Raw genomic sequence first — 25867 nt, forward strand, 5'->3', positions numbered from 1 at the left:
GAGGAAGATCCGTCCTTTCTGGAAAAAATACCTAGAAAACACTGATTTATTGGTGAGAAATTACTACTTTAGAAAGACAGCACAATACTACAAAGAAATAGCAGTAATTGTATGTTTCAAATGTCACTATTTGCATTCTAACAAGACTTGTTTTGCTGGTTCATCTGTAGGTTTATGTCATTGACAGCACTGACAAGAAGCGGTTCGAGGAAACGGGATTGGTAAGACACGGAATTATATGCAAATACCGGGACAAAAGTTGTTTGTTCCTTGTGTGTTAGCGGCGAGCTGTGTTAAATTACACCGTAAAACAAGGGAAACACACAGTGGAGTTCAGAAGTCTTTACTGGAAATCTGGGATTTCTGTCATCTGACACTCATGACACTAAAATAATCCTGTAAACATTCATTTAACAACATAAGATGTAACATAAATCCCTAATTTGCATAACTGATGAGAAAAAACTAAAAAGACACACACATCACTCACACAGACACAGGTGAGTCTAAACACACACACATCACTCACACCGACACATGTGCGTCTAAACACACACACACACAAACACAGACACAGGTGAGTCTAAACACACACACACACACACACATCACTCACACCGACACAGGTGCGTCTAAACACACACACACACACACACACACACACACACATCACTCATACCGACACAGGTGCGTCTAAACACACACACACACACACACACACACATCACTCACACCGACACAGGTGCGTCTAAACACACACACACACACAGACACAGGTGAGTCTAAACACACACACATCACTCACACCGACACAGGTGCGTCTAAACACACACACACACACAAACACAGACACAGGTGAGTCTAAACACACACACACACACACATCACTCACACCGACACAGGTGAGTCTAAACACACCGACACACACACACATCACTCACACGACAGAGGTGCATCTAAACACACACACACACACACACACACATCACTCACACCAACACAGGTGAGTCTAAACACACACACACACAACACTCACACCAACACATGTGCGTCTAAACACACACACACACATCACTCACACCGACACAGGTGAGTCTAAACACAAACACACACACACACACATCACTCACACCGACACAGGTGAGTCTAAACACAAACACACACACACACACATCACTCACACCGACACAGGTGCGTCTAAACACACACACACACACACACATCACTCATACCGACACAGGTGCGTCTAAACACACACACACACACACACATCACTCATACCGACACAGGTGCGTCTAAACACACACACACACACACACACACACACACATCACTCACACCGACACAGGTGCGTCTAAACACACACACAGACACAGGTGAGTCTAAACACACACAGATCACTCACATCGACACAGGTGAGTCTAAACACACCGACACACACACACATCACTCACACCGACACAGGTGCGTCTAAACACACACACACACACACACACACACACACACACACACACACATCACTCACACCGACACAGGTGCGTCTAAACACACACACACACACAGACACAGGTGAGTCTAAACACACACATATCACTCACATCGACACAGGTGAGTCTAAACACACCGACACACACACACATCACTCACACCGACAGAGGTGCATCTAAACACACACACACACGCACACACACACACACACACACACACATCATATGTGCATAACTGATAAGAAAAAACTAAGAAGAAACATAATTATCAAAATACATAATTAAAACCCATCAAATGTGAAGTGTCGGACAGGGAATTTTGGGAATGACAGTTTACGGCTTTGATTATTTATTTATTTATTTTTACTTCCAAAAAACTGTATTTTACTGTAAAACTGCATGTAAGCCCTAGTGAAAAATAAATATACTAAAATGTATTTGAAATACATGTATTTTATGCTACAAATACATTTACATATTTATTTACTTAATATAAATACCCTGAAATTGCACTTTTGGTATACTAAATGAATATACTTAAATTCTGTTAAATTGGAACAACTACTTTTGTACTTAATGCTCTTTGGTTTTCCAGAAATACTGCTGATGTCCAACTAAAGATAAACTGAAGTATATTTGATTGTGTTAAAGTGGAACTATTGCAAATATCTTGCATTTAAAGACTGATATTATACATACTATCCGTACTAATAGTTATTTTTAAACACATTTTAGGCTTAATATTAAGAAATGTGCATTGTGCAATAAAGAAGCACTCCAAATAAAGTTTAATTATATTTATATCAGTAAGTCTCAAGCAATCTATCAGGTAATTATGTTAATGGGTTTGTATTATTCTGTACTTAGTATGAAATAAATGTAATTTAAATACATTTTGGTATAGGGATTTTTCACTAGGGAGGTTTAGGTCTATTAGTTTTTCCCTAGTAAGGGAACTATAGATAATAACATTTCATATTACTTGATTATCAATGTTGAAAATGTTTTTGCTGCTTAATATTTTTGTGGAAACCTTGATTCACTACTATTCAAAAGTTTGGGTCAGTAAGATTTAAAAAAAAATTAATAAGGCCTACTTTTATTCAGCAAGGACGCATTCAATTGATCAAAAGTGACAGTAAAGACATTTATATTGTTACAATTTTTTTTGTAATCTTTTTTTATTTTATGAAACAGAAGTTGCATTAGTCTTCTCTATTGTGTCGTATATCCGAGTGAAACGCTTCTGGAACAGAAACAAATGTGGGCGGGGCTTGATTGTGTCTGTGTGGAATTGATTGGATGGTTGTGGTTTGCTATTGGCTGATCTCATGTGAGTGACAGGTTGCTCCGCCCACATCATCAGAGAAGAGGAGAGATGCTGCGAGAGGAACTTATTCTCATTCAAGATTATGAGACGCATGAATTTAAAACACTAATGATGTGCACAGATAATAAATCAAATGTGTGTGTCTGCAGGAACTGTCAGAGCTGATCGACGAGGAAAACCTCGCAGGCGTTCCCATCCTCATCTTTGCCAATAAACAGGATTTAGGCACGGCGTCTCCATCCAGCGAGATCGCGGAGGGTCTGAACCTGCACACGTACAGAGATCGAGTCTGGCAGATCCAGGCCTGTTCTGCGCTCACCGGAGAGGGAGTGCCGGTGAGAAACACTCACACACACACACACACACACAACTACTAGCAGTGTATCTCGTTACTTCACAGCAGTTTAAGAACAGCATCACCTAAATCTTCCATTCCCTCTGTGTGTTTTCAGGACATAGTCAAGTCACCTTTATTTATATAGTGCTTTTTACAATACAGATTGTTTCAAAGGCAGCTTTACGGAGATAACAGGAAAATAATGCAACAGAGTTTGTTTTTAGAAGAAAATAGCGTTTATAGTCCAGCTTAAGTAAGTTCAGTGATGTTTCATTTTTGTTGTCAAAAAGTTATTAATTTGTTAGGGGCCGCTAAAGACTAAAGAGTTTGGGTCAGAACAGCATCACCTCAGTCTTCCATTCTCTCTGTGTGTTTTCAGGACGGGATGAATTGGATCTGCAACAACCTCATCACCAGGAAGAAGTGAACTTTCCTGAGCTGAACAAGCATATGCACTGCAAAAAAAAAATGTATGTTCTTACTCAGTATTTTTTGTTTTGTTTTCCAGTGCAAATATCCAAAAACATTTTTTACTGGAGATGCTAAATGACTTCAGATATTTAGGGCCCTATTTTAAGGATCTAAGCGCATGGTCTAAAGCGCAGGGCGCAAGTTCACTTAGGGCGTCCGAATCCACTTTTGCTAGTTTAACGACCGGAAAAATGGTCGGCGCTCCCGGCGCATGGTCTAAAAGGGTTTTCCCTATTCTCTTAATGAGTAATGGGTGTGTTTTGGGATTTACGTGCGGTTAAACCAATCAGAGTCTCATCTCCCATTCCCTTTAAATGCCAGTTGTGCTCGTGCCATGGCAGATTCGCTATTTACATGACGGAATTTGGTAGTGGAAAGACCGAACGCGTCTCTAGAGCGCAAACGGATCTGCTCGTGCGCGAGGTTAAAGTGTGCAAGCAGAACATCATCGGGACAAGCCGGATTCACCATATCTTTATGTACACAATAATAATCTTTTACATTGTAATCCTTTTATTTTAAATATTTGGCATGTGTGTGTGCTGCTGTGCGTCCCTGTGTGTGTAATAAGCAGAGTATACCGTGTGTTGTGGATCCGCCTGTAGGCACACATTACTAACGCGCTCTTTAAATAACAAAAATATATATATTGCGCCATTGACTTTAGAGCAGGTTTCAGTCGGTCAACGGCTCAGTCTATTTCTGTTCCTCAAAATAGCAACTCTCCAACAATGCACCAGAACACACACTCGTTCTCAGACCAGCAGCTCATGGGCGCACAAATGGGCGCAAATACATTTGCTATTTAAACAACGAGGCGCAGGACAAGAAAATGATAACTGCGTCGGGCTGAAACTAGCAAAACACACTTGCGTCGCGCCTGGCGCTGCATTGCACCGGGTGTGTGATAGGGCCTTAAGTCTTGTTTTCTGAAAAAATGTTTTATCAAAATTAAGTGAGTTTGTATAAAACAAGAAAAAAAATCTGCCAATGACTTCAGAAAAATAAACTTTTTCTCTTTGAATTAAAATGATTTTTCTGACCCCCATTGGCTGATATTAATATTATTATACTTAATTTAGATGAATGTATTCAGAAAACAGGACATAATATCTTTAGCGATTCTGCTTCAAGTATGCATCTTGATTTAAGAATGTTTAAATATAAAAAAAACAAGACAAAAATACTGAGAAAGGATTTTTTTTTTTTTTTTGCAGTACAATAACCACACATGATGATTTGCATATAATCAGAACAATAAGTGCTCCAAAGGTGTCCACATTTTCCTTTAAATATGTCTGTTTTTATTTTTGTAAGGAAGAAAGTGATTTTATTTTGAAACGTTTGCCATTACACAAGTCTGGAAAGTGCATCAAAAGTGAGTGAGTTTGTGCTTAAAACAAGAAAAATATCTGTGCATGGAGCAAGAACAATAAAGATTATTTTACTAACCCCACTGACATCTTTTGTTTACATTTTAACCATAAAATACTTTTTAAATTTTTTATTTGTGCAGTTTTGAGGAGGCTTCAAAACAAATGTTTTGTGCAAATTCAGAATGATTCACTTCGATTTGTAAATAAAATTGTTATTAGATTTAAATAAAATACATTTAAAGGATTTTTTAAATATATATTTTCTCTAATGTGTTTTGCAAGAGAAAGAAACTACTTAAGATTGGAGTAATTGGAGAATCTGCAAAATGTTAATAATTTAAAAAGGAGGGATTTAAAAAAAATGCAATCTGTTTTTATTCAGTACTGCTATTTTAATATAAGCTATTTCGCATAATTGATGTATACATATAGACCACAACACAAAATAACTGCATGATCAAAATCTGCATACATCCACTGATGCTCACATTAAGATCTGGGGGGGGGGATCTATCAATCTATCGTTCTATCTATCATTCTATCGTTCTATCTATCTATCTATCTATCATTCTATCGTTCTTTCTATCGTTCTATCTGTCGTTCTATCTATCTATCTATCGTTCTATCTATCGTTCTATCTATCTATCGTTCTATCTATCTATCGTTCTATCTATCTATTGTTCTATCTATCGTTCTATCTATCTATCTATCTATCTATCTATCTATCTATCTATCTATCTATCTATCTATCTATCTATCAATCTATCATTCTATCTATCGTTCTATCTATCTATCGTTCTATCTATCTATCTATCAATCTATCGTTCTATCTATCTATCTATTTATCGTTCTATCTATCTATCATTCTATCTATCGTTCTATCTATCTATCTATCGTTCTATCTATCGTTCTATCTATCTATCTATCTATCTATCTATCGTTCTATCTATCTATCTATCTATCTATCGTTCTATCTATCTATCTATCTATCTATCTATCTATCTATCTATCTATCTATCTATCGTTCTATCTATCTATCTATCTATCGTTCTATCTATCATTCTATCTATCGTTCTATCTATCTATCTATCTATCATTCTATCTATCGTTCTATCTATCATTCTATCTATCGTTCTATCTATCTATCTATCTATCTATCTATCTATCTATCGTTCTATCTATCGTTCTATCTATCGTTCTATCTATCTATCTATCTATCTATCTATCTATCTATCTATCTATCGTTCTATCTATCTATCTATCTATCTATCTATCTATCTATCAATCTATCGTTCTATCTATCTATCTATCTATCGTTCTATCTATCATTCTATCTATCGTTCTATCTATCTATCTATCTATCATTCTATCTATCGTTCTATCTATCATTCTATCTATCGTTCTATCTATCTATCTATCTATCTATCTATCTATCTATCGTTCTATCTATCGTTCTATCTATCTATCTATCGTTCTATCTATCTATCTATCTATCTATCTATCTATCTATCTATCTATCTATCTATCTATCAATCTATCGTTCTATCTATCTATCTATCAATCTATCGTTCTATCTATCTATCTATCTATCTATCTATCTATCTATCTATCTATCTATCTATCTATCTATCTATCTATCTATCTATCTATCGTTCTATCTATCTATCAATCTATCGTTCTATCTATCTATCTATCTATCGTTCTATCTATCGTTCTATCTATCGTTCTATCTATCTATCTATCTATCTATCTATCTATCTATCTATCTATCTATCTATCTATCTATCTATCTATCTATCTATCTATCTATCTATCTATCTATCTATCTATCTATCTATCTATCTATCTATCCATCCCTGTTTGACTGAATATAATAACCCATGAACACACTTATGCATCTCATCTCACATAACATGAATGGAGACACACACTTCATCATGAGATGTTATAGCAATAACAAGACTCATTTTTATGTTAATTTTTAATCTATCTATCGACTCGTCTTTGTTGAGTTGTCATCACACTCTGACGTTCATCACGTTCAAGCTCTCATCCACTCGCTGAGCGTCTCCATGGCAACATTGACCGCCTCTCCTCCCTCGCTCTCTCCATCCTTTCTTAAGTTCTTTGTTTGTTTCGTTTAGTGAGCGGATTCTGCAATGCAAACACAAGAGGACTGATCTTCACAGGAGACACTCTCACAGATCACAACTGACAGGGTGAGTCTCCTCAGACCAGACAACAAGATAATGCATAATATTTCTTGCCATGCATGCTCTTTTTTGACTGAGCCATCAACTACTGGTAGATCAAACTTATACTGAGAGTACTAATCAAAATTGACATTTTCCATCCAATTATTGTCTAAATGTCAATGTTGTGTAAATGTAAGCATCTGTATTGTATAGACCTCACATGCTGAATGTGTTGCTGGTCATTAGAAATTGTTACCAAAAAAAATATGTTTCTGTTTTTAACTTTATAGAATAAAAAAGAAAAAAAGAATCACAGTTTCCACAAAACATATTAAATCAGCATATTAGAATGATATCTGAAGTAATAGCTGCTGAAAACTCATGCATGAAAATTCAAATTCATCCCATTTAAAATTGTATATTCCAGTAGAAAGCATTCATTTTAAATGATACTATATTACAATGTTTTAACTTTTTAGCTGAATAATAATAATATTAATTTAAATTATTAGTTTATAAATATGTATGAATATCGCAGAGTCCATCAAGAACACGTCCAGCTCATATTTCACTGAAAAAAAATAAAATAATAATTTTAAAGAAATAAGAAATTCAATATTGCATTCTGAAAAAAAAATATTCTTAGATCATTAAGATCCTATATAATTGCCACATAATTTTATGATGTAAAAAGTGCATTATAATAATAATGGCTTTATTATATATATATATATATATACAGTAAGTATTTTAAAATCTCTACAGTATTTTACTTTTATTGTTCAGTGATCTGTAAACTGGACATGATTCACCACAGTAATGTTGCTGTTTGATCATAAACAACATCTGCAAAGTTACGACGCTCAAAGTTCAAAGCAAAGGGAGATATTTGCTTTTAAAGAAATCACTTTTTAAGGACTACAACAAACGGCTGGTAGAGACTACACCACATTCCTCCCGGGTTAGTGACATCACCAACCCTAGAATTTACATAAACCCCGCCCCCTGAACACGATTTATAGATTATCAAGACAGAATATGCTAATCAATGACTAGAAGATAACTACACATAAGCTACATAAATTCTTCAACTAACCATTCAGAAATGTTGTCCACATGTCGTCACTTCTTCTTGAGTCTCTCCATCATTGTCTGACTCTGGTTTGAACATAAAAGGTTAAAGGTTTGTGAAATTTTCAGTGCATGTGTGTGTGAGGTAAAAGGACACAAGCTCTTGAAGCTCCGCCCCCTGTGCCGGGAGCAGCAGCTCATTTGCATTTAAAGGGACAGACACAAAACGGTGTGTTTTTGCTCGCCCTCAAAGAGTGACAACTTTAACATGCTATATAAAAATATCTGTGGGGTATTTTGAGCTAAAACTTCACACACACACTCTGGGGACATCAGAGACTTATTTTACATCTTGTGAAAAGGTCATTATACCACCCCTTTAAATGCTGTCTTCACCTCTACAGCAGGTTAGTGATAATAAACCTACCCATAATCCCCCTCTCCGCCATCATGGCACACGCCGCCGTTGGGAACGTGACGTCTGCAGGGACTCCTTCTTCCGAGGACACACACATTCACACCATCCTCGCCGTCCTCATCTTCTGCATGGTGTGTGTCCTGCTCCTGATGGCGTTCTTCTACACCTTCTGCTTCCACTGTTCCCTGCAGACACCAGAGAAAGAGGAGCGACAGAAGCCCGACTGCAGTCTGAGCCGAGAGAGCGCCACCTTCAGGCGCAGTTCCTCATCCGGGCCCTCGACGGGAAACACCGTCTGAGACTGAGAGAAAGAAAAAGAAAGATAGTTATGGACGATTCTACACTAATACGTTTTTGTTTGAAAACGCATCTTTTTCTCTCCATTTTATTACATTTTTATGAATCACAACCTGGACTAAAAATCCCATCGTGCAACATCGGTTTGATTGGCTGTTGAAAAGTTTGGGGTCAGAAAGAGTTTTTTAATTGTTTTTTTATAATAATTTTATTCATCATGCACACTTTAAAGTGATTTAAAAAAAGATGATGTTACAAAAGATTCTATTTCAAATAAATGCGAGGGATGCACGATATATCGGCCACCACATTGGTATCGGTACTGATATATGATTATTTTTAATTTTATAGTTATCGGCCCGATAAGAAAATTTGGCCGATATATCAAAGCCGATAAATAATGGATTGTTTCCTTCAGCTGAGACACTTCAGATGCGCAACTGTTCAACATGATGGCTTTAAATGTCTTGAAATATGATCAGAATCACACAAAAAAAATACAGTTTGTCATATCGGCTACATAAAATTATGATGAGAACATTATAATTGTGTGTTTGGGACATGGCTTTTAATGGTGAGACTTTTGTTTTTGTAATCAGGCTCTCAAAAATTGTATAAAAATTTGGATTTAGATTTATCGGCCAATTTATAGGTTATCGGCTTTCAAATATAAAGAATTATCGGTTATCGGTATCTGTATTGGTGCATCCCTAATAAATGCTGTTCTTTTGAGCTTTTTTATTCATCAAAGAATATATATTTTTTCTTTTCATAGAAATATGAAGCAACACAACTGTTTTCAACACTGATAATAATCATAAATGTTTCTTGATCATCAAATCATCATATTAGAGTGATTTCTGAAGGATCATGTGACACTGAAGACTGGAGTAATGATGCTGAAAATTCAGCTTTGATCACAGGAATAAATTACACTTTACTATATATTCACATATAAAACAGCTGTTTTAAACTGTAATAATATTTCACTGTTTTTACTGTATTTTTCATCAAATAAATGTTGCTATGGTGACCAGAAGAAATTCTTTCACAAACCCCAAACTTATGAACGGCGCTGTTTTGCTGTATGCATATTGTACACATTATGTCATTTTATTTGTATACATGGAACACCTGAATGACATTTACTATATATGTAGAGTTATACTTATATATGTATTATGATTATTTATTTAGATACACGCTTTAAAAGTCACTCCGTCACTCTTCAATATTTAATGAAAGTACATTTAGGGGTGTCAGATACATTTTCAGGGGTTTCTAGGCGTTGTATTTCATGTTGTGTATTTATTAATCTTGATTTCTCACGACTTGTGTGTTTTTCTGGGCGAGACAGAGTCGCTATTCACCGCGTTCGTATGGACGAGCGCAAGCAAAATTCTCCTTTTGTGTTCCATAAAAGAAAGAAGAGCAAACGGCATCAGAACAACACCAGGGTGGGTAAAGGCAAACGAGTCTTCATGAGCACTAGAACAACTAACCAGATCATACTATCACTAATGAGGCGTGAAGAAATGACATCTGAATCAAGCTCTGTATCAAAGCACTGGATGGATTTGATGAAAACGGTCTAAACCCAAGTCATATTTGCAACAATCAAAACGCAAAAAATGTACACCACCGTTCAGAAGTGTGGGCCCGGGGTTGAAGACATTTATATTGTTACAAAAAATGATTTAAAAATGTCAAGTACTTATACATCACGATGGTATTTGCTAATTTATGCTGATTTTACCCCCCCACACACACACACACACACAAAAACAGAGAATTTGTCATGCAAATAATGTCACTAATGAATAATAATGGTTTTAAAATAGGTGATTTTTCTCTATGCAAAATGATCTCTTTTTCCTTTTGATTTTGGGATGAAATATGAGCCTGACATTTCTTTGTGAGATTCTTAAAAAAAATGAATGAATAAAGATATCTGTCAATATAAACCATAAAATCATGCAGCTAAAGTGAACAGAGATTAATAAAGCTTTAAGCTGAATGAGACGGAGTAGAGATGAGAAAACACGATAAGCACATTTCAGTTCAATAATACATCTAATCTCAATAACTTTACAACAGACACGTCATGATGACTTGTGATTTCATCTGATGGTTTTATTCAGCAAGGACACATTAAATTGATCAAAAGTGACAGTAAAGACATTATATTTCAATTAGATGCTGTTCTTTTGAACTTTCTATTCATCAAAGAATCCTGAAGAAAAAAGTTAACAGAATTATGAAGCACCACGACTGATTTCAACATTGATAATAATCATAAATGTGTCTTGAGCATCAAATCCTCATATTAGAGTGATTTGTGAAGGATCATGTGACACTAAAGGCTGGAGTAATGATGCTGAAAATGCAGCTTTGATCACAGGAATAAATGACATTTTTTACATATATTCACAGAAAACTGCTGTTTTACACTGTAATAATACACGTGATGATGACTGTGATTAGCACACGGAGCACGTGTTGCTTTTCTCGGAGCCGTGGGAATCACAGGATCCAGAGGGAGAATCTCGACCGTCAAACTCATCCGAGTCGAGCTGAACGTGTGGATCCTGGAGGCTGTTGTCCTGCAGAACGTCCTCATAATGAGACTGAGAGAGAGGGTTTGATATTATCTGTGTGTTTTATTATATCTCACCGTACTGACCGACGCTTCTTCCTTCACGGACTCCTCCCGAGAGTTTCCCGAGGTTTTCATCGTCATGCGCTGAGAGCGGAGGGACTTCACATCGTCCTCATCTTCACCGGTCACTGAGGGAAACACCTGAGGAGAAGAGCAGTCATAATGACCAGTAAGTGCTCTTAGCCATCCTGCAAACAGCTTTTACAATACACTATGATTCTCTAATGATAACACTTAATATAATATAAGAAACATTAAAAAAAAAAAAAAAAAACTTAAAGATTAAGAATTAATAAACGTATTTTATAAAAAAAAAATCATAAAATTATGTTAATGAGAATGTGTATTTCCAGACTAGCCATTTATATTTAAACATGAAAATATGATTTTTTTTAAAAGTATTATAAGGGCTAAAGTCATATATTTATATAAGTAATATAATATAATATATGAAAAAAAAAGAATCATAATTTTATGTTAATGAGAACATGTATTTCCAGACTAGCCATTTATATTTAAACATGAAAATATGATTTTTTTTTAAGTATTATAAGGGCTAAAGTCATATATTTATATAAGTAATATAATATATATATATAAAACAAAAAAAAACATAAAATTATGTTAATGAGAACATGTGTATTTCCAGACTGGCCATTTACATTTAAACATGAAAATAAGATTTTTTAAAAGTATTATAAGAGCTAAAGTCATATATTTATATAAGTAATATAATATAATATAATATAATATAATATAATATAACATAACATAATATAATATAACATAACATAACATAATATAATATAATATAATATAATATAATATAATATAATAATAATATAATATAATATAATATAATATAATATAATATAATATAATATAATATAATCAATGATTCAAAGTCCATCTAAGATAACAGATAAATGAATTTTAGCTCCACATTTGTCGTGTTTGGTGATGATATGGTGTGTTTACCTCATCAGTGTGTGTTTCCGGAGCAGAAGCGCTGGCTTTACTGATGGTCTGAGCCTCAAACTGTGGGCAGGCGGCCTGAGCGTTCCCGTCTTTATCCCGCTTTCCCTTCAGCCAGTACGTCTCGATCTCCACGTTCCCCTGCCAGGGAAAAAGTCGGATCTTTCTCAGCAAACATGAGGGCTATTGATGCATTTACTCCACACAATCAGTATTCCTCAAAGTGAATAAAAACTGTGAAATGCAAACCTGCAATAATTAAATGTTAAATAACATAACATACTTTATGTATTTAATCTCACTTTATTAACCAATGCCTTTGCGTAACATTACTTTCCATAAAAAGTAACGTAATTAGTTTAAATGTAACTTTCCCCAACACTGTTAGTTATTTTGTTTAAGGTTGAATCAATAAATGAATCACATGACAGAAAGGCAGCGGCTCTTTACACTAAGCGAAAATAGCAGAATTTAGCGTAAATAGTAGTTTTAATGATATTTATATTTAGTGCATATAGTGGCAGAAACTCTTTGCACCTCTGTGTATTGTGGTATATTATAAAACAATATACAATAATAATAATATATTCAGTCAGTGTATATGATTATATTTATTAAAATCATAATTGGATGCTGCTTTATTGGGACATTACTTGTCCCTTCCCTACACCTATCCCTAGCCGATAAACACTTTATTCCCACTATTAAATAACCGTTAGGCACTTTATTTCCACTTTTCGAATATTTTCTTAAATTTTAATTTAAAATAAAGGCCTTTCCAAGTTCAGAGAAGAACGAGTCTAAAGCCCTATTCGGACGGGACTAGTTTAACATGGAGAGGAGGGGTAAAGAGCTTCTTTGTGATTTTAGTCCCGTCTGAATGTGCATCTCAGTGATCATGACGGACAATGTCAGTAAAGATTACGGTGACTTTTACCTTTTCCGTCCGGAAAAATGACCTCGGGTGATACTAGTCCCATGCGAATAGACCTGCTGTAAATATGAACGTTAATATTTCGTTTTTAAAAGTAGTTTTCCGCGTTTTTCCAAGTATGGAGACGCTTGATAAAGCATCAGTTGCGTTCTAGACGCTGGAACGAGTCTGTGGCAAAACTCAAGTGTTTCACACACACACACCATTCAGATCAGAAAGAAGATCGACAGCACTTGTTAGAGGCACGAAACATCTTTTAGCGTTCGGTAAGTGTCTATTACCAACACAACCCAATCTGAAGTTCATTAATACACCGTTCGACCGGACATAACCGTTTTATATATATAAATATAGGTTATATGTGTTTGCGCACGTGATATCAGGAAGCAGCGTAACACACACATGACGACAGGAGAGCAAATCGAGTTACTCTCCCACTTCTGCTAGTTTACTGAGATCTCTTATCCCGTGCGAATTGGCCATTAATATTACAGACGTCCTGTGGTAAAATTACATTACTCCATCTACCCTGGTAAAGTTAATCCCGTACGAATAGACACTGATCCTGTTATCAGACAGGTTTCTTTTGTAATTTTGTGTGACTGAATCAGACAGAGTCAGTGTAAATAGACGGGCTATTTGCACTTTGTGTAAATCGACACTCCGTAAGAGAAGCTGTCTTTCTTTATTAAACGACTCTAACGTTAAAGCTTTAGTAAGCGACACTAACTGTAAAGGTGGTCCGCTGGGTATGGGATCAGCTCATCGGACCTCAGGTGGTCCTGGTTATTCAGTGCAGTTGTTTAGTGACTGACCTTGATGGTGATGGTCCCACGTCTCTCAAAGATGAAGTGGCTTCCCTTCAGGTGCTCGTAAGTCGCGCTGCTCAGCTGAATGTGCATTTCCTATCAATGACAGATCAGTCCATCAATACAGTGAGATCTTACACAGTTAATTGAACAACCCACAAGACTAACTAATCGATCTGAAACTAAAATAGATTTACTATTCACAAATAGACCAGAACGCATTACTAAGACCTTAAATTTAATGACAGGGCTGTCAGATCATAATATCATTCTTTTTGCCAGGAAGCTAAAAAAATATCGTTTTCTTTCCTCAGCCAAAACAATATGTAAATATGAATCAGTTCCAACTGGTCAACAGGAAAACCTTGGGGTAGCATTAGGAGAGATTGAATGGAACGGGGTCCTCTCTAAAGGAGATCTGGAGAGTGACTGTGATCAGTTTATGTCAACAATTAATAAAGTTATGGGACCCTACCTCAGAAAGCGGAGCCATAAGAAAAGCAGGGACACATTGCCCTGGCTAAATGTAGAATGTAGGAAACTTATGAAGGAAAGAGATCAATTATTGAAACAATCTTTAAAATCAGGTCTTACAACAGACCGACAAAAATTTACATCATTAAGAAATAAAGTAATAAAAACGCTGAGACAAGCTAAAGCTAACTTTTTCATTGATACTATCAAAGAGGCTAGATGAAATGGGAAGAGGATATGGCAAACCATTAACAAGCTGATTGGCAGAAAACAGAATTATAACAAAGTTTTAGAGTTGAAAATCAACAATGAATTAGTTACAGATCCAACTATCATAGCTACTGAACTAAACACTTTCTTTTTAGACTCTGTCTATGAAATAACTCAACTTTTTAATTCACCTAGCTACTCTATTCGCTCCATTAGTTGTGCACAGCCAATTTTTTACCTACAACAAATAACTGAATTAGAGGTATTAAACACTATCAATAGCTTAAAAAATTCAAAGGCCATGGATATCTATGGCCTTGATACGAATTTTTTAAAAAGGCATAAAGAGGTCTTTATACAGCCCATTACACATCTGATTAATCAGTCTTTAAGTCAATCTATCGTGCCATCAGCATGGAAGATGGCCCTGGTCACACCCATTTTTAAATCAGGGGAAAGATCGGATATGGACAATTATCGGCCAATCAGTATTCTACCTGTTGTTTCTAAAATCCTTGAAAAATGGGTGGCTAAATTACTGATTCAACATCTCAATAAAAGCAATAATTCACTCCACCCTATGCAATTTGGATTCAGGGCCCATCACTCAACAGAAACAGCTAATTGTTTGTTTTTGGAAAAGGTTAAAGGCTACCTAGATAGGAGTTCTTATGTTGGTGCTGTTTTCCTAGACCTAAAGCGAGCTTTTGATACTGTAAATCACGAAGTTCTTTTATCTAAATTGGCATATTTTAATTTTTCTGAGCAAGCTCTCAACTGGATAAAATCATACTTGTCCTGTAGAAAGCAATGTGTTTGTATTAATGACTCAAAGTCTCCATTTAGTGAATGTCCAGTAGGGGTCCCCCAAGGCTCTATACTTGGTCCGATCTTGTTCACACTTTATATTAATGACCTGCCAGAGGCATGTAAAAATGTTGATGTCCAGATGTATGCAGATGATGCTGTAATCTTTACACATGATAAGAACTACTTAGAGATAGCATCCACACTTACATCAGCAATGGCTCACATTGATGACTGGCTTACTAGGTCGTGTCTTTACTTAAACACCAAAAAAACAGTCTGTATGGTGTTCACCAAAAAATGTATGAAGGTGTCACATTCTAATGTGTTTTTTAGAGGACAGGAGCTTGATGTTGTCAATGAATTTAAGTATTTAGGAGTAATATATGACTCCACCTTAACATTCAAATATCATGTAAAAAAGGTGGCAAATAAAGTTAAATTTAGTTTGCAGAATTTTAAACAAGTCAGGCCATTTCTTAACACCAAAGCAGCCAAGTTGTTCTTATATACTATGATTTTTTCACATATCGAGTATTGTTTCATAAATTGGTCATTAACTAGCATATCGAGTCTTAAAACTATTGAATCTCTATTCAAGAAAGCCATTAAAACTTTTGATAAAAAGGCATTGTCATTTCACCATTGCAATATTTTAGAGAAACATAAATTTTTAAGTTTTGACAATTTCAAACGTTTCAAGTACATTTGTCTAGTTTATAAGGTGTTAAATAATCTTGCTCCACCTCCACTGCATGCCTTTTTTCAAAGGCTTGCAAGCGGAGGTAGTACACGGGCCTCTATAAAAGGGGACTGTATGATACCATTTAGACGTACCACCTTTGGACAAAATGTATTATCAATAATAGGTGGTAAATTTTGGAATAGCTTGCCCCTTGTGATACGTGAGTGTCCTTCATTCACCTCCTTTAAAACTCAATTAAAACAGTGGCTCTTAGATAATCAGACATGTACTCACCTTTAACTGTAACATTAGTCATTAATATTGGTCACTATTAGTCATACATTTTCCCTGTTAATGTAGTGTAGTGGTGAATGTATAATGTCATTGTTATTATGAATTTTTGTCTTGTTTGTTTGTATTGTTGATGTATATTTCTATTTATGTGTATTGTTGTCATAGTGAATGAATGTTGTATGATTGTTGGTTATTTTTGTTTTTTTTTGTTAGGTTTTATGTTACTGGCTTAGGGACTGCAGATGAAAAATAGTATCTTTTTACTAATTCTGGCATATTTACATGGTGTATTTTTATACAACAATGTACATGAATATGCATGGTCCCTATTAAATAAACTAATAAATAAAATCAATCAGACAGCCGGGGGGGTTCGGGCCTGTGAACGGCCAGAGAAACGCTCAATAAAACCGACACACATCACACTAATGAGCATTCGATATTACCCTTTTATTTCTGCTTCAAGTAATTAAGGCAAATATCAGTAGCTGTGTTTTCATTCAAAGCTGTGAATTAAACTTGTGCACAAAATTGGAACATTTGATGCTTTCTGGAAAATATTCTTTTATATATATATATATATATATATATATATATTATTATTATTTTTTTTTTTTTTTTGAAAAATCTCTTAAATTATTTATATAATTTAAGAGATTTTTCGAGAAAAATAAATAAATAATAATAATAATAATAATAATAAATATATATATATATTTATTAGGGCTGTGAAAAGATTAATCGCGATTAATCGCATCCAAAATAAAAGTTTGTGTTTACATAATAAATGTGTGTGTACTGTGTATAATTATTTTGTATATAAATACACACACATGCATGTATTTATTTAAAGGAGTCATAATGTTGTTTTAACTTTGGTACCCAATGCTCTATTATAGTCTTTCAGGCACTTCTAAAAAAGAAAAGTGGAAAAAAAATCAACACAGAGCCCCTCAGACCCTTATTTCTAAAGGCATTATTGTCTCGCGAGATCTGATGCGATGTTTTGGCTGTCGTGGACGGTCATTATAATAATGCAAATGAGGGGCGCGTTGATTGGTTGCAGGAAGGAGGGGGGTTAACACCGCATGTAACTTCAGCATCATTACAAACTGACATGGCGCAAGTTGTCAATGAACCCGACCCGGCCGCGACATATGGGATTCAACCGTACATGTTTGAGCCGGACTCTGAACCAGAGCTGGAAAGGGAAGATGTAGAGTTGTTGGATGCACGTCTACATCAAGATGTCTCTGAATGGTAAAGACAATCATTTTGACTGAGACATACATTAACATCAGTTCGAGCAAAAACGTGTGTTGCTATTTTCTCCCACATAAATTTACCTTTTATTTAATGTAGATTACATTAACGGAGATGTAGGTTTTTTTTTTTATCAGCTTACAGTGGTTTTGAGATTTTTACTATCATGTGGTGTTTTTGCCTTGTTTCACGTTGTGGTTATTTAGACATTCAATATGTTTCTTCTTTAGACATGCAACGTGATGTTATACTTGCATTTAAACAGTTTTAGCCACTGAGCATGGACTCCTGTACCGTCACTACTGTAGCTGCTAGTGTAAAACAAAGTGGAAAGATGTGGCTAGCATTCGTAGAGTCCATTCCCCGTGTTTACCTCGAAGGTAACGTTACATACAATAGCCGCATTAGCAGTTAGCTGCTATTTGTTAACCACAGTAGAGCAATAAAAACACAGTCTTACCTTTTCAATTTCTGGCAAGTCCCTGATGGTTGGGATGGCACCTTGTCCCAAACGGAGCTTCGAGGCCAAGTTCGCCTGATATTGCCCCAAATTTGTAAATGATTCCGGTGTAAAATGTTTAGCGCACACACCTAATGATACGCCACTTGAAAGAGTTGTTGGGACAGCATCATTAAAAATGAATTTCCTCCACTGTTCCCTGATAGTTTCGTCCGTTTTTGGTAGATAAAACACATTTGCATGTTGTTTGTGGCAGTCAACCACAGAGCATCTCAGGTGTGCACTCGGTTTCTCCATCTTTCGCGAGTCGACTAAACTGAATCTGAGGGGGAGAGGGGGAGAGGGGCGGGCTTCCCGCGGCATAGGTTTGCGGTGTCCATATTTGGTATATCCTCCCCCGTCTTGACGTCAAGAGGGGGAAGAAATCAAAATCTCGTTTTTTCGTGCGCGTGCACGTGGCCTATTTTACAAACCCTGAGGTAAACAAACGCTTCACTTTTAAATATCGGCTTCCCGGCCAGTGTACAATCATTATGCAATCATAACATACATTGATTCTCGTGGAAAAGTGAAATTTCTACATTATGACTCCTTTAAGAAATATTTGCATGTATATACTGTATATATTAACATATCATTTATATTATATATAAATATAAATATTTGTATATATAAATAACACATTTTTCTTAAATATATACATGCAAGTGTGTGTATTTATATATACAAAATAATTATACACAGTACACACACATTTATTATGTAAACACAAACTTTTATTTTGGATGCGATTAATCGCGATTAATCTTTTCACAGCCCTAATATATATATATATATATATATATATATATATATATATATATATATAATTTATTTTATTTATTTTTTGAAACAGAATTCCCAGAGTGCACACATCTGAGGATGAGGAGGGCGGGAAGGACATTGAGCTGTCAGTACGATCGCATGCGGATCAATGTGGAGAATGTCCTGTATATCCTGTTAAATATATATATTTTTTTTTTTCTGGACTATTAACCAGTATCAGAGAACCATGAACAAGCAAGTCTGTTTTTAAGTCTGTAAGTCAAATTATTGAAATACTAACTTAAAATCTCAAGTAAATATTTTAAATCAGCTGACAAAAAAAAAAAACAGTGAATCTCTGGTTTAAGGAAAACTTTCCAGAAAGTACAAGCAACTACTATTGAAAGAAAGAATAAAACTTGCTTAAACCTGCAGTGTCAGACACACGAACAAATATCAGACCAGTGTGAAATGTTCTGCCATGTGATCATGGCTAATTGCTTAATTAAAGCATTCATTAAAATATTCCTGAAACACTAACAAAAAACAAAACTAAATGTGGTATTAGCATGTGATTTTGGACTGGCATGGATATTTGTTCCGATGATATTCCTCTGAAGTGCCATGCAAATGTTATGGCACAAGAATAAGATAATCATGCATATGATAATCAATCATGCACATCCATCATTAGCCATGCTTTCATCCAAAGTTACGAATTTAACTTTTGGAATATGGCATAAAACATCTGCGAATAAAGCAGCGCTTCCATCCCATGTGTTCAAGAGAACAAAATCGTCACTTCCTGGAAAATTGGCGGGAAATATCAGTAATAAAAATGGACGTTGCTGGAGTCGGGGAAGAAACTGTGGCTCTTCTCTTCTTTCCTCCATCATTAATGAGTTGCGTCTCAGTAAACGCTGTCATGTTCTCCAGCGTTCGGATGCTGCTGTTTGAGAACTCAATCATGTGAGACGCTTCTGGAGGGAATTAAACCCAATCATTCTGATGACAGACTTCGGCTCGGGCGTTTCAGAAACACCAAACCAACATCTGAGATGCTGCGATGCGATTGGTCCGCTGGTTAGTCCAGTCGCGCATCGAGGGATATATTCAGTTTATGTGCGTGTCTTTTTATCAGATAAAAATTTAAAATGAACTGACTCAATTGAAACGTTTTTGTGCATCTTACCGTTTCCATCTAGCATTTTTATTCATGCGTTATCCCAGAACTCGCATTAAAACGGTCGATGGAAATGTAGCTAATGATTATATTTATGTATAAATATAATAAAGTTTAATAATAAATATGTATGCATCTACCTTCCCATTGCACTCCATGGCTGAAGCCGTGTGGACTGTATCCCCATGAAGACCATAGCGAGGCATCTTGTGACCTACGACCCCGGCGACCACCATACCAGAGTGAATTCCTGAGAGAAGAATGAAAAATAAAATATCAGCAAAAAAGCTTCTTCAAACAGCTCTGATGCAGTTTTTTTGAACTTTCTATTCATCAAAGAATGAATAGAACAGAAATATGAAGCACCACTTATATTATTTTAATATAAATAATCATAAATGTTTCTTGATCATCAAATCATCATATTAGAGTGATTTCTGAAGGATCATGTGACACTGAAGACTGGAGTAATGATGCTGAAAATTCAGCTTTGATCACAGGAATAAATTACACTTTACTATATATTCACATAGAAAACAGATATTTTAAACTGGAATAATATTTCAAAATTTTTACTGTATTTTTTATCAAATAAATGCAGCCTTGGTGAGCAGGAGAGACTTCTTTCTAAAAGACTCTTACCCTTTAAATGGTATGTATTGTGTAAAGTAGTCCATTACTGTATATTATATTCATGTACATACTGTATATATATTATAAACAAAATTATTTGAATAATTTATTAAATTAAATACTTCTATATTCATACTTTTCAGTATTTAATGAAATTAAAGTATATTTTTAATTCATATTTGGCATTTCTGTTCCCTCGTCCACCATCTTGAATCTTTTTTTTTCTCTGAGATCCAAATGTTTGGCCAAAAATGGGTATCAACAGTAGCCTACCATATTTTGCTTCTGAAACATGCATATGGCACCTTAAAATGCTGTCTGGGTAGGCAGCTCACTAAGTTTTGAAACAGAGCTAATGTCTGAGAAATAGTACATGAATCCAAATCATTCATAAATCCGTAAGATCCCTTCATGTGGTGGAAAGACGGTCTTCCGGTTTGTGTTTCCACCACATGAAGGGATCTTACGGATTTATGAATGAACCACTCGTTTTAAAATCTTCCCGGTCTTACTGACATTAGTTAAGACATCCAACATTACAATGATCATGATAACATGTTAACTCTACAATAAGTGAATCCACTTCTCCAGCTAATTACTCCTGGACAGCGATGCCGTAGAGATATACAGAGCGAACGCAAAACCGGAAGTTCAAAGACAAAATTAAACAGATTCTTGTGCGCTTGTTTCTCTGGCGTATAATGTCTATATAAGAGTTCATTTAGTCAACAACACAGATATAAATAAGAGAGGACGTACCCACGCGGATCTGGATGTTGTTCCCGTTGGACGGGTCTTTGAGATGATCAATAGAGCGAACCATATCTAGAGCCATGTCACAAATATTGTGGGAGTGAAACTTTGTCTTTTCTGGAGCGCCTGCCACCACCATGTACGCATCACCTATAGTTTCAACCTGAAACACACACACACACACACACACAATTCAACAATATTATTGATCTGACTGCACTCACTGACACTATTGGATCATCACTGTTTTCTGCAGAACTGCGTTAACGATGAGATGAACTAATTTAATAATTGATGATCTGAATCAACACAATGACATTTTTGCATCACTGTAAAAAATGTTACTGCTATTTACTTAAAAAAATTATGGTAACAATATTACACATAATATTTTTTAGTAGTTAAAGCTTGATTTCATTCATGGAATCTACCTGATTAAATCATGTAAAATGCCCTAATTTATTTAGTCTATGACACACAATTTTTTAGTGAAATGTGCTTTTTTATTTGAAGTATTTTTTATTCTCAAAATTGTGTGAAGTCAAGTGAATGGATATGACCTGTTTATATTTAACTTTGAGATATATTGTTTTATGAAAAGACTGTATACTGCTAGGACAGCACAGAATAAAACTTGTTATTGCACTATCACTAGCAGAGTTATTGCTACATGTATATAACAATATGCTTCATAATATTAAATAAATGCAGTTATTCACAACCTAACCATAAGCCCTACTCTTCTGCACAATGGTAACGATCAAAACTTTAACATAATAGAAACTCTTTCAAATGTCAAACATACCTGAACATTAAACATTAACAGATGTTTCCCTTTACTCAAAAACACATGAAATAACACTTAATTTCAAGATTTACTCTCCATTTCCAGCCATGTGCAAAGCATGCTGGGAACAAACAATGGTGTCTCTAAATAAAACCACATAAATGAGCTAATTCTCTTAAAATAAATAGGTAGCCCATTTTCCTTAATTTTATGAGGTTTATCAGTTCCTCAATTCAAGCCTTAAAATTGTGTTTGTTTCCTTAAAAAAAATAGGAAAATGCATCTCTTGGTGTTATTAGTGAAATTTTCTCAATATTTTCAATAAAACCCTAACCACAATTTTCTTAATAAAATATACATAATATTTTTGATGATCACCTCAATTTTTTTAATGAAAATTACAAGACTCATGATTCATTTTTTACAGTGATCCTTTTATTGTCATCATTGAATCATTCTCCTGTTTATCACTGTAAAGCTGCTTTGGATCTGTATTGTATAAAGCGGACTTAAATAAAGTTGACTTGACTTCAGAAAAGGTGTCAGAATCAGGGTTATTACCGTTAACTAAAACTGAAATTTATTAATTAATTGAAATAAAGCTGAAATAAATTAAAATACGAATATTATTTGAAAAAATTAAAACTAAATGGAAATTTGTAGGCAATAAACTGAAATAAGTTGAAGTTGAAGCACTAAAATTATTAATTGGAAATAAATCAAATCTGAAACTTAAATCTCGTAATCTAAAAAACCTCGTAATCTTTAATAAAATAACTTCCCCTGTATAATTACAAAATTCCGACTTGTAAAAAGCGTTTTTGTAGAACTTTTAATTACAACTTGTAAAAGTCATGGCATGAACGCAGCAAAACACCCGATTTAACATGTGATGTTGCTGAAACCACAGAAGAAATGATCTGACCTTGAACACTCTGTGTTTCTCGCTGAGCGTGTCGAAGAGTGTGTACATGGTGTTGAGCATGGAGACCACCTGCATGGGTGTGATGTGACTGCAGATCCGAGTGAAGCCCACCACATCGCTGAACAGGATGGTCACATCAGGAAACACCTGGAACAGGTTGAGAAACCATTACAGAAAGTTCATTAGCAAAAATCAAATTTGACAATTCTTATCCGAGCACATCATTATTGTTTAAAATGAATGTGTCTCATAATCTTGAATCAGAATAAGTTCCTCTCGCAGCATCTCTTCTCTTCTCTGATGATGTGGGCGGAGCAACCTGTCACTCACATGAGCTCCACCAATAGCAAACCACAACCAGCCAATCAATTCCACACAGACTAAATCAAGCCCCGCCCACATTTGTTCTTGTTCCAGAAGCGTTTCACTCGGATAGACGACATAATAGAGAAGAAAAGACCAGCGCAACTTCAGTTTCATGCTGACCTTATGAATGATTAATCTGCTAATTAGATTATGTTGAAATAAAAAGAAGAAATTAATACTTTTAGGCAGCAAGGACTCATTAAACTGATTAAAAGTGACAGAAGATTTCTAAGATTTCCATTTCAAATAAATGCTGTTCTTTTGAACTTTCTATTCATCAAAGAATCCTGAAAAAAAAAATGCATCCCGGTTTTCACAAAAATTTGCTGTTTTCAACATTGATAATAATCATAAATGTTTATCGATCATCATATTAGAATGATTTCTGAAGGATCATGTGACACTGAAGACTGGAGTAATGATGCTTTGATCACAGGAATACATTACATTTTACTATATATATTCACATAGAAAACAGCTGTTTTATATCATAATAATATTTAACATTTTTTACTGTATTTTTGATCAAATAAATGCAGCCTTGGTGAGCAGAAGAGACTTCTTTCACAAACATGAAAAAAATCCCCAAAACCCCAAACTTATGAATTAAGTAATAATGCTGAAAATATATTTAATCGATTGTTGCATGAGTTTTGAGTCAGTGCAGTTATATATATATGTCATATATATATGTCAAACCAAAATTTATTCAGACACCTTGCTATCCTAACTTACATAAATGAACTATAGTGTCATACACACACTATAAAAAAATATAACAAATGATATATGGTGTCTGAATACTTTTTGGTTTGACTGTATATAAATAAACTTCATGAAAATCAATAACTACGAAACAAACGTGATTGGTTTGGACCCTGGTCGTGAACGCTGCAGATGTTCTGACCTCACAGGTGTTCACAGCCGGCTCTCCCTTACGCAGTCGCTTCGCAACGGGTTTAGGAATCATCCTGTACAGAAGATCATCCGTCTTTTTCATCTCATAGTCCAACATTTTCATGCTTTCCTCTAGTTTGCTGGATTTCTTTTGCTCCTGTGGATGCAGAAAGAGAAAGACAGAGATATGCAAGTTGAGTGTCCTGGCCCATTAAAAGCAGGACACTCAGGGCCCTATCACACACCTGGTGCAATGCAGCGCCAGGCGCGACGCAAGTGTGTTTTGCTAGTTTCAGCCTGACGCAGTTATCATTTTCATGTCCTGCGACACGTTGTTTAAATAGCAAATGCATTTGCGCCCATTTGTCCGGCTTGTCCCGTAGATGGAATCCGGCTTGTCCCGTAGATGTTCTGCTTGCGCTTTAACCACCTCACTCATACACACACACACACACACACACACACACTCACATACACACACAGCTTTAACCTCACACACGAGCAGATCCATTTCCTCGCTAGAGAAGCGTTCAGTTTTTTCGCTTGCTAATTCCATCATGTAAATAGCGAATCTGCCATGGCGCGAGCGCAACTGACTTTTAAAGGGAATGGGAGATGATTTATTGCACATTACGCCCAAAACACACCCATTACTCATTAAGAGAATAGTGACGACCCTTTTAGACCATGCGCTCAGATCGTTAAAGAGAGCCAGCTGTACCTGAATGAGGGCTCTCTTGAGCTCTTCCGACTGCTGAGTTCCCGCCAGCACCAGATCTCTGCTGGAGTCATGCATGCTCAGGTCATTGATGTACAGCCCTGTCTTAAACATGGCACTCAAACTCTCCATGCTGCAAAGACAACACACACACGCATTAAAGGATTAGTTCACTTCTGAATTAAAATGTCCTGATAATTTACTCTCCCCCACGTCATCCAAGATGTGCATGTCTGTCTTTCTTCAGTC

The 25867-nt window shown here is 35.5% G+C and overlaps 2 protein-coding genes across 4 annotated transcripts in view; one reads left to right on the forward strand and one right to left on the reverse strand.

The window, feature by feature from the left end:
• Nucleotides 1-25867, forward strand: part of arl3l2 (ADP ribosylation factor like GTPase 3, like 2) — a 298428-nt gene that overhangs the window by 5168 nt on the left and 267393 nt on the right. Inside the window, exons 3-7 of one of the 3 annotated variants that reach the window (XM_084430564.1) lie at nucleotides 1-52; nucleotides 171-221; nucleotides 2967-3152; nucleotides 3534-3624; nucleotides 7146-7486. The exon at nucleotides 1-52 is cut by the window's left edge and continues 65 nt beyond it. In XM_084430564.1, the coding sequence (XP_084286690.1) occupies nucleotides 1-52; nucleotides 171-221; nucleotides 2967-3152; nucleotides 3534-3581 (337 nt within the window). In that variant the 3' untranslated portion in view covers nucleotides 3582-3624; nucleotides 7146-7486. Of the gene's footprint in view, nucleotides 53-170; nucleotides 222-2966; nucleotides 3153-3533; nucleotides 5081-7145; nucleotides 7487-25867 lie in introns of those variants that run through there. The other 2 variants (XR_014629843.1, XM_084430565.1) reach the window with 2 other exon arrangements.
• Nucleotides 11463-25867, reverse strand: part of LOC311304139 (soluble guanylate cyclase 88E-like) — a gene marked incomplete at both ends in the record, with an annotated part of 28292 nt that continues 13887 nt past the window's right edge. Inside the window, 9 exons of the mRNA XM_084431000.1 lie at nucleotides 11463-11609; nucleotides 11657-11782; nucleotides 12620-12757; nucleotides 14366-14455; nucleotides 20680-20789; nucleotides 21932-22088; nucleotides 23638-23784; nucleotides 24911-25057; nucleotides 25622-25751. Coding sequence (XP_084287126.1) covers nucleotides 11463-11609; nucleotides 11657-11782; nucleotides 12620-12757; nucleotides 14366-14455; nucleotides 20680-20789; nucleotides 21932-22088; nucleotides 23638-23784; nucleotides 24911-25057; nucleotides 25622-25751 — 1192 coding nt within the window. The remainder of the gene's footprint in view (nucleotides 11610-11656; nucleotides 11783-12619; nucleotides 12758-14365; nucleotides 14456-20679; nucleotides 20790-21931; nucleotides 22089-23637; nucleotides 23785-24910; nucleotides 25058-25621; nucleotides 25752-25867) is intronic.

Source organism: Rutilus rutilus (assembly GCF_951802725.1).
Source record: "Rutilus rutilus genome assembly, chromosome: 14".
In the NCBI taxonomy this organism is placed as follows: Eukaryota; Metazoa; Chordata; class Actinopteri; order Cypriniformes; family Leuciscidae; genus Rutilus; species Rutilus rutilus.